Genomic DNA, 10862 nt, shown 5'->3' with positions numbered 1-10862 from the left:
ACCATAAATAGTGGCCCCTGACTGACAGATAAACTGCATGTGAGCACTGCATTCAGCTCTTTAAATCCTTTAAACTCACTGTGGGTGAGAAAATATCTTACCAATGATGATTCTATGGCTGCAAGCTGACCATGGAGACTCCCAGGGTCTTCCTGCATGCCCTTCTGCCTACTGTAACCAGTGCTGGGCTTTATAGTTTGATCGGCAAGGACAGCACGCTGGAGTTTCATAAATACAGGGAAATGTCTTTGTAATGGTCAAAACATCTTTGTAAAACTTTATAAGCCTTACCCCGCCCTGCAGAGCTCAGTCTGTGCCGTGCCCTCGCCGAGTGAAGATGTTTTAATTTTTTTAGCGTCAGGTTTTTTTCTTTTTCGGCTGGTTTTATTTTGCGCTCTGGTTTTTTATTTTATTTTAAGTTCGACGGGTATGATGGTTTATTATTTGGCCTTTTTTGGGGCTGAAAAATTAAGATTTTGGAAAAAAAAAGGAAGACATCAAATGGTAAGATTTATTTTTCTTTACAGGTTAGTTATTTTATTCCCCCCTCACTATTTTTAGGGTGAGGGGGGTAGGTAGGGGATAGTTTTTTATTTGGGTGGGGGGGGTGACTAGAGGCTTGGAGACACCTAGTCACCTTGGATGGGGATTTTCATTTAGGGCCCCCACCCGCCGCTCAGGGGTGGGAGCCGGGTGGAGGACAGTACGTCCCCCCTTATTGTTATTTAGGGCCCCCACCCGATGCTAAGGGGTGGGGGCCAGGGGGAGGACAGTAGGTCTGCCCCCCCATTCTTATTTAGGGCCCCCATCCGCTGTGCAGGGGTGGGGGCTGGGGGGGCTTCGAAGGTGTTTATTTTTTTAGCAGTTAGCAGCCACAGGCTGCTCACTGTTTAGTATACATGCCCCTACTCGCAGTATAGCGAGTAGGGCCATTTGGGAGATTGTTATCTCCATTATGCTATTATGGGGGTCATATTCACCCCCATAGAGCGAGGGAGGACATGGGGGGGGCTTAGGAAGTGGCGGGGAGCACTGCTCCCTGCTGCTTCTATCTTTACATATTACAAGGAGGGAGCTGCACGCCGGTAGCTCCCTCCTTGTAATAAACTGAACAAACTAACACTGAATAACACTGAATGTCTTTCTGACAAATGAATGAATAGATTAAATTCCCGTTCGCATGCCCAAGTGTTTAACTGGGCATGCGCAGGAATCTCACAGCACCATCTAGTCTTAGGGATATTTGGGGGTGACTAAGGGGTCAGTTAGATGTAGTGGAGTCGGGATGGGGGTAAAAAAAAAAAACAGGATTCAGCCATGGCAGTGCCGCTTTAAGTGGTTAACCCTTTAACTGGCTAACTTTGACATGTCTCTGTGTTTATTTAATAATTTGCTCCAATTACACCTTAACACTACTAGTTAACATTGAGGGGGAGTCAAATCTTTAAAAAGATGAAATATACTACATAAAAATATGCCCATGTGATGAATATGAAGGTATTTAGTGCAAAAAAAGGCCTTCTTTAAAATGGCTGAAAAAAATACACCCACGCTGAGTGATCATTCAAAGTGAGCATAATATGTGCCACATGATAATGTAACAGGCAAAACAATGTTTAACTGCTTCCTCTGTAGTTGCATTAAACAAGTGTAATGAACATGAAACTACTAAGGTATTCGAAGAACAAAAATATGTGTATATATAATCCACAAAATAGCCCAGAAAGAAAATGCCATCCAGTATTTACCGAAATATAGGATTACATTTCATCTTAATGCTGTATGAGGAATATTTTCTGTACTAGACTAATCAGTTACACATATATGTATGTATATACACACATAGCAAAATTAAACTTAATCTGATTAAATAAAGCAGAATAATAGAAACCATTTAATATTTCCCAAAATATGGTTTGCTGGAGCTGCAAGAAAAGGTAGTGGTGCTGTGTTTTCATTAAAAGTTCCCTTGGACTTGCAATCAACTCAGCACAATACTTAGTTCCAAAAAGACCTTTTAAAAACAATCTCAGTGCTGTGCAGCACTGGCATTTAGCGTCTTCATACTCTGCATGGAGGCACTGAACATTCCTCACAGAGATGCATTGATACAATTGGTGCAGTGCTGACTGGTGTAGTGTGGCATTTTGCAGAATAGCCTCCTACGGAAAGCATTGGATTGGCTTAGATCATCATAGAGGTGAGGTCAGGCGGGGGCCAGCCTTGGTGGGTCTAGCATGGCATGAGAGAAAATGTTTATATCTTTAATCTAAACGGGGAGGGGGGAACAAAACTATTCCTGCACTATAGTGTCAGGAATACATATTTACATAGCTGACACTATAGTGTTCCTTTATTTATTTTCATTCAATCTTTTTTAAAAAGCTAGTTAGTCAGAATTTAGTAGATACAATTTATATGGCAAAACTGAATGTATTCCAGATATTTCCTGTTAAAATAATGTGGGATTATGAGGAAAATAAATCTGTTATGCAAAGTTTGAAATAAGACCACTATAATGTTACCTTGGAGCAGTTTTCAGTATAGAGTGAATTTTGGTGAATTAAACACTAAATACTTATAACCAAAATAATTTGTAAATTATTTAGATTTTGACTATATTGACTTATATCTTCCATATCAGCTATCTACCGAGGTGAACCGTCATTCGTATATGTCCTTTTTGTCCTTTTTGTAAAATATAACACTATTAAATGAAGGATAGAACCTATAATTCATAACACAGGACCACAAAAAATAAAATGTACAATAATAAGGTTTAATGAGTTTATTGAGTTACTGGATACAAACGCATTAAAGATAACTGTATTCGAGCTACTAACCTTTTATGCTTTTTATTTAAATTGGCGTGCCAGGTTGGGGAGAATGCTTTACACAATGTTTTCTGCCCCGGGCACCCATAGCGAAGCTTCCACAATGTTATATTTATTCCTAGTTTTTTTGTTGTTGTTTGTTTCAAACCAACACACATTCCACCATTAAGTCAAATCAAAATGTTTAAATACTAAAAATGAAATGCCAGTCACATCATTTTTGCGTCACACACCACCGTTACAAATTTAACTTAGCTAACTGTTAGGTTATTATTTTTGAGGATTTTATGGTAACATAGAAATTGTTAAATAACACGTTATAACATACAGAACATAATGCACTATGAGGGGGGAAAAAAACGTTTTCAGTTAGGTTATTTAGGTTGTTCCTTACAAAAAGCCACATACTAGATCTAGAACGTAAAAAGTTATTTACTTGATCATTTTGCCCACACACTTAGGCGTAATTTGCTAGGTATATTGTTTTTTGCACTGAATAAAAAGCATTGCAAGCTGGATAGCCTACCATTACACTTTCATTCTTTTCTTACGATACCTGCCAACATAATATTTCCTGCATGCATAATATATTTGCTTAGATTTTAAGATATATATATATTTATTTTTTTCATTGAAATCCACTAGTCAATCATTTATCTCGATCTCGAAACCTGGGAAAATACATTAAAGTTCCGCTAAGGAACTTGGCTAAGTTGTGTCATGTTCTGCGCAGCATTTAAATGGTTAATACCTCAACAGCAGTCAATGTATCTGATTTATTGCAAATGTAGGTTTTGACTCCAATAAAATCTCAGGTTGGCATGCAGAAAAAATAAAATAAACACTGCTTAGAGTTTGGGTCATGCCAGACGCACACAAGCTGGCAGGTATGCATACAAAATGACTTGAAAAAGAAATGAAATGAAATAAAACAGAAACCAAAAATATATATATTACTAAAGCCTAGTGTTTTAAAAGGAATCCATTGCTTTAAATTCACTTAGAGCCTGTACTGGAGAGATATGCTTTTTCTGGGACCCTCTCCTTACACGTGTTTGGTATTCCTCTGGTTTTTCTCTTTTTACCAATGGTTTCTTCTCTGGTGCTTTCATTTTCCAAGACACAACAGGTGAGTTTACAGCTGCTGTTCCGTAGACTTTTTGATATTTAGTAGATGCAACATAGGAGGCTTTCACTGTTAAGACTACAGCGTTCATCAGGTTCTTGGCAGCCTGTATCAGGGAAGTAGCACTATCCAGCTGTAGAAATCAAGAAATAGAAAAAAAAAAAAAAAGACATGTCAATTTCTAGATTAAATACTGGAGTTATAATAGTTTATCTCCTGCAATTGTGAACAAGCATGAGTGAGAAATACCTTGCTAAGTCAGCTGGAAAGCCTAGTGAGACCCCTTTGGGTTTTATCCTCTAAGGAGTGACTTGTGTTAGGTAGATGTGAATTGAAAACTGAATCACAAAATGTAATATGATAGAGCTCTGCTCTCACCTGCTCTCAACTCACCAAAGCTCACTGTTTATCATTAATATTGTTTATTTTGTATATAGCCCCAGCAAATTCCACAGCACTATATAATATAAGAGGGTTACAGCCAGGTGGATGCTTGTTTAGAGAGAGAATGGTGGTAGGTACCTTTTTAGAGAAAGTTTAAAGGGAAATTTTAGTGCAAGAAAAACAAACTTGTTTTCCTGGCACTATAGCTGTCCCCTCTCCCACAAAATCACTTCTGTCACTTACCTGGGTCCAGCGCCGATGTCCCTTGGTGCTGGCTCGGGACTGCCTTCTCTTCTCCCACCCCAATGTCAGTCGGCGGGGAAGACCTAATGCGCATTGGCCTCACTCGAATTAGAATTTCACCATAGGAAAGCATTATATAATGCTTTGCTATGGGGTTTCGGATGACGCTGGACATCCCTATGCATAGTGCGAGGATGTCCAGCATCAATTAGGCAACCGAATGTCCCTCTACTGGTTGTCTGGTAGACAGTCCCTCTAATGGTTGTCTGGTAGACAGCCACAAGAGGTTGAGTTATCCCTAGCAGGTAATTATTGCAGTTTCTTAAAAACTGAAATGATTACCCGCTCAGGGTTAAGGGACATGGGACAGTGCGCCTAGACCACTTCAATTAGCTGAAGTGGTCTGGGTGCCTATAATGTCCCTTTAAAAGGTGGGAACATGCGTTTGAAAGAGTGAGGTATGGAATTCCAGAGGACAGGAGCAGCACTGGAGACATTTCAAAGATGGACGTGGGAGCATATTCAGTAAATAAATCACATTGAATGGTGAAGAGCACTACAGAGAGCAATCATCCTAACGGTTATTTATGGGTTCAAAATACTTTCCTACTAAAACTATCCATTTAACCTAACTATCACTTGCTATTAAAATATCCAATTAAATAATGAGTTTATATACTGAATGATTGAGAGCATGTGACTGGGTAGATGAAATAACATATACATACAATAAATGATAGCAATAACAATGCAGACTGATATATATGACTTTGTGCTACAGAGCTATGATTTAATAAATAATTTACAGTGTAAGTAAAGAAACAACCAAATCGCTCAACAGCCCTAAAAAATCCTCAGTCCCTTTTGCTCTATTCCCTGCTATGATAAGAAAGTGGCTTAAATAACCTTCCCATACAGAGATCTGCAACGGTAATATAACCTTTCGGAAAATATTATATTTTCACCAGTTTGAAATACCTAAAAAAGTTGTGATTCTGTTTTTTCAGATCAAACCATAAGCCACACAATGTAATAACTGCTGAGATTTAACAGTTGTTTAAAACTTGCTTTAAATATGTAATTTTACAACTGAACTGTAGCAAGTATATACATAAAAAAAAAAATGTATATAAATATATAATTCATGGATAAATCCTTTAGAATAAAATGTACTTAACGCAATCAAAATGGCAAAAAAAAAATGTTGGAGCAGTTAAAGTTACGAGTTAATTATCAACATTTTTTTAAAGTATAAAATATTTAATTGGCAGAGTTAGAACAGCATATTACGATCATTAAATAAATACCGGTACATAAATAGATAAACAGAAAGTGACTTAGCAACTGATGGAGTAAGGTGCTATGTAATTTATGATAAATAAATGTCAGATTACAGTGAGGTTTGATGTTTTGTCTGAGCTCTTGCCCAGAAGATTTGTAGGCTTGCATTTAATACTGTAAGAAATCACACTCGTATAGAAATGGAAAAGTGTGTTAGGTTTGCATATCGGAACTCTAAATCCAATGTAAGCCTTAAATTAATGTGATTTTCCATGTCTTGGTGCATATTGCCATGAGATTTATGAGAAAGAAAATAAATAAAACAGAAGCTACAGGTAACAGGGGAGGAAGATTTTAAAAGCCATAGTATAAAAAAAAAGGATTTTTTTTTTGGCCAGACACTAGAAAAAACTTTAAAGTGCATCTGTTATAAAGATATGACATTGTGAACTATTATGCATAATTGCATTTCTTCTATACCAGGATTGTCCCAAATTTACCTTCCAGCTATATGTTATATAGAACAACAGGGCTGTGGTGGGACTAGCATAAAAAGGGCCACAGTGCAAGAATTTTTTCGGGGCCCCCTATCGCAAGGGTGGCCAACAGCCCCATTTTTGTACAAGTCCTACAAAGCTTTGCTTGCTAGAAATAAACCATCTGTCCAGGTGTGTTTGTACGTAGTATTCCATTTGAATGCAGGCATGAATTTGTGTGTAGTATTGGATTTTGAATGCAGGGGTGTATTTGTATATAATGTTGGTGTTTTAGTAAAGATGTGTTTGTATCTAGCATTGATGTTTGCAGAGGTGTATTTGTGGGTAGTGTTGGCGCTTCAATGCTGAGATGTATGCACATGTACAGACATACACACACACACACACTGACATACATACAAATACACACAGCTCAACACAATGACACACAGATACATAGATGCAAACACTGTGTCTGTCGGTGAATGCGAGTGTGTGTCTGTCAGTGAGTGTGTGTAACTGTGAGTGAGTGTAACTGTGATTAAGTAAGTGTGTATGTCTGTGAATATGTATGTTTCAGGGAAAGTGTGTGTTGGTTAAACAGTGTGTGACAATGACTGTATCTCTCAGTGAGTGTATGACAGTGTATGCATCAGTGAAGGTGTGTCTGTCAGGCATAAAGAGTGTTGGTTTTAAACTGGAAGATACATTTAGAAGGTGGGGAGTGCCCAAGTTTTGTCATGCCTAGGGCAGCACAAAACCAGAATACACCACTGCATATACCATATTGTTCTCCATTAGTGATGTCCCGAACTGTTCGCTGGCGAATAGTTCCCGGTGAACACATGCGCTGTTCGGTCCGCCCCCTATTCGTCATCATTGAGTAAACTTTGACCCTGGCCTGTACCTCACAGTCAGCAGACACATTTCAGTCAATCAGCAGCAGACCCTCCCTCCCAGACCGTCCCACCTCCTGGACAGCATCCATTTTACATTCATTGTGAAGATGCATTCTTAGTGAGAGTAGGGACAGTGTAGCTGCTGCGTATTTGATAGGGAAATTGATAGCTAGGCTAGTGTATTCAGTGTCCACTACAGTCCTGAAGGACTCATCTGATCTCTGCTGTAAGGACAGAACCCCAAAAAGCCCTTTTTAGGGCTAGAACATCAGTCTGCTTTCTTTTTTTTCTGTGTAATGTAATTGCAGTTGCCTACCTGCCAGCCACCCTGTGTGTCAGGCTCACAGCATATACTTTGCCCAGTGCCACCACGCACTCACTGGTGTCACAATAGCTTGCATTTAACAAAAAAAAAACTTTTTGGACTGTAATATAATAGCAGTTAGTTTCCTTCACTAGTGTGCGTTTCAGGGTCTGCCAGGGCACAGTGTCACACCAGTGCAACTCATATCTGGTGTAACAGTAGTGTACATTTAAAAAAATAAAATAAAATTTTGACTGTAATAGATTGAATAGCAGTTAGTTGTCTGCCAGCGTGTGTGTCAGGCTCACAGCGTATACTGTGCCCACTTGCCCAGTGCCACCACTCACTCACTGGTGTCCCAATAGCTTGCATTTAACAAAAACAAAACTTTTTTGACTGTAATATAATAGCAATCAGTTTCATTCACTAGTGTGCATTTCAGGGCCTGCCCAGTGCCACCACTCACTCACTGGTGTCACAATAGCTTGCATTTAACCCCAAAATTTTTTTGGACTGTAATATAATAGCAGCCAGTTTCCTTCACGAGTGTGCGTTTCAGGGCCTGCCAGGGCACAATGTCACACCAGTGCAACTCATATCTGGTGTACAGTAGTGTACATTTAAAAAAAAAAAAAAAATACAATTTTGACTGTAATAGATTGAATAACAGTTAGTTGTCTGCCAGCGTGTGTGTCAGGCTTGCAGCGTATACTGTGCCCACTTGCCCAGTGCCACCACTCATATCTGGTGTCACAATAGCTTGCATTTAACAATAAAAAACCTTTTTGGACTGTAATATAATAGCAGTCAGTTTCCTTCACGAGTGTGCGTTTCAGGGCCTGCCCAGTGCCACCACTCACTCATATCTGGTGTCCCAATAGCTTGCATTTAAAAAAAAACTAAACTTTTTTGACTGTAATATAATAGCAGTCAGTTTCCTTCACTAGTGTGTGTTTCAGGGCCTGCCCAGTGCCACCACTCACTCATATCTGGTGTCCCAATAGCTTGCATTTAATAAAAAATCTAAGTTTTGGACTGTAATATAATAGCAGTCAGTTTCCTTCACGAGTGTGCGTTTCAGGGCCTGCCAGGGCACTGTGTCACACCAGTGCCACTCATATCTGTTGTCACAGTAGCTTGCACGCATAGTACCACTAATCGAAAAAAAAAATGACAGGCAGAGGCAGGCAACCCTGCAGGGGCCGTCGTGGTTCAGTGATTCTCTTTGGCCCTAGAATAATGCCCAGTGTTCAGAGGCCACGTACCCTGAACTTGAAAAGTTCTGAGGACATAGTTAACTGGCTAACACAGGACACCCAATCTTCTACAGCTTCTGCTCGGAACCTCGATGCACCATCCTCCTCCAGCTTAGCTTCGGGCACCTCTCAAGTTACCACTTGCCCGCCTGCCGCCACCACCAACACTAGCACCACAGCCACTTCACTTGGTATGTCAGAGGAATTATTTACACATCAGTTGGAAGAAATGAGTGATGCGCAACCATTATTGCCAGAGGATGTAGATAACAGGGATATGTCTCAGTCAGGCAGCATTACATGTGATGATGATGATGTTGTACCCACTGCTGCTTCCTTTGCTGAGTTGTCAGATACAAGTGAAGCAGTTGATGATGACGATGCGTCCGTGGATGTCACGTGGGTGCCCGCTAGAAGAGAAGAAGAACAGGGGGAAAGTTCAGATTGGGAGACAGAGAGGAGGAGGAGGAGACGAGTTGGAAGCAGGGGGAGGTCGTTGCAAGGAGCTCGTGGCACAGTCAGACAGAATGCATCGGCACCTGGGGTCAGCCAGACAGCACGCCAATCAACGCATGCTGTTGCCACCACCAGAATGCCATCATTGCAGAGCTCAGCAGTGTGGCATTTTTTTGTGTGTCTGCTTCTGACAACAGCGATGCCATTTGCAACCTGTGCTCAAAGAAACTGAGTCGTGGGAAGTCCAACACCCACCTAGGTACAACTACTTTGCGAAGGCACATGATCGCACATCACAAACGCCTATGGGATCAACACATGAGTACAAGCAGCACACAAACTCAAAGACGCCATCCTCCTCCTGGTCCAGCATCTTCAGCCACGATAACCACTGCTGTCCTCCTTGCCCCCTATCAACCATCCGCCCATCCGTCTCTCGCCTTGAGCAGTTCCTGCTCATCTGCCCACAGTCAGGTGTCTGTCAAGGACATGTTTGAGCGTAAGAAGCCAATGTCACAAAGTCACCCCCTTGCCCGGCGTCTGACAGCTGGCTTGACTGAACTCTTAGCCCGCCAGCTTTTACCATACAAGCTGGTGGAGTCTGAGGCGTTCAAAAAATTTGTAGCTATTGGGACACCGCAGTGGAAGGAACCCGGCCGAAATTTCTTAGCACAAAAGGCAATCCCCAACCTGTACTCGATTGTGCAAAAGGAAGTTATGGCATGTCTGGCACACAGTGTTGGGGCAAGGGTCCATCTGACCACTGATACCTGGCCTGCAAAGCATGGTCAGGGCAGGTATATCACCTACACTGCGCATTGGGTAAACCTGCTGACTGCTGCCAAGCATGGAATGCGTGGCTCTGCAGAGGAGTTGGTGACACCGCCACGACTTGCAGGCAGGCCTGCTGCCACCTCCTCTACTCCTCCTACCTCATCCTCTTCCATAACCTTATCGGCTGAGTCCTCTTCTGCTGCTGCGTCTTGCTCCACATCAACGGCACCTCCCCAGCTCCCCAGGTATGTTCCACATCCCGGATACAGCAGTGTCACGCCGTCTTGGGATTGACTTGCCTGAAAGCAGAGAGTCACACCGGACTAACACTCCTGTCTGCCCTGAATGCACAGGTGGATCAGTGGCTGACTCCGCACCAACTGGAGATTGGCAAAGTAGTTTGTGACAACGGAAGAAATTTGTTGACGGCATTGCATTTGGGAAAGTTGACACATGTGCCGTGCATGGCACATGTGTGTAATCTGATTGTACAACGCTTTGTGCATAAGTACACAGGCTTACAGGATGTCCTTAAGCAGGCCAGGAAGGTGTGTGGCCATTTCAGGCATTCCTACATGGCCATGGCGCACTTTTCCGATATCCAGTGGCGAAACAACATGCCAGTGAGGCGCTTGATTTGCGACAGCCCGACACGTTGGAATTCAACACTCCTAATGTTCGACCACCTGCTCCAACAAGAAAAAGCCGTTAACGACTATTTGTATGACCGGGGTGCTAGGACAGCCTCTGCGGAGCTGGGAATTTTTTTGCCATGTTACTGGATGCTCATGCGCAATGCCTGTAGGCTCATGCGTCCTTTTGAGGAGGT

At 41.6% G+C, this 10862-nt stretch overlaps 1 protein-coding gene across 4 annotated transcripts in view; it reads right to left on the bottom strand.

The window, feature by feature from the left end:
* Positions 1-2773: 2773 nt before the first annotated feature.
* CTNNA2 (catenin alpha 2) overlaps positions 2774-10862 on the bottom strand; it is a 1421691-nt gene continuing 1413602 nt past the window's right edge. For all 4 annotated transcript variants that reach the window (XM_063457611.1, XM_063457613.1, XM_063457612.1 and 1 more), the window contains one exon: positions 2774-4093. In XM_063457611.1, the coding sequence (XP_063313681.1) occupies positions 3806-4093 (288 nt within the window). In that variant the 3' untranslated portion in view covers positions 2774-3805. The remainder of the gene's footprint in view (positions 4094-10862) is intronic.

This window comes from Pelobates fuscus, chromosome 6 (genome assembly GCF_036172605.1).
Source record: "Pelobates fuscus isolate aPelFus1 chromosome 6, aPelFus1.pri, whole genome shotgun sequence".
Lineage (NCBI taxonomy): Eukaryota > Metazoa > Chordata > Amphibia > Anura > Pelobatidae > Pelobates > Pelobates fuscus.
This window is presented reverse-complemented; position numbering and strand designations above follow the sequence as displayed.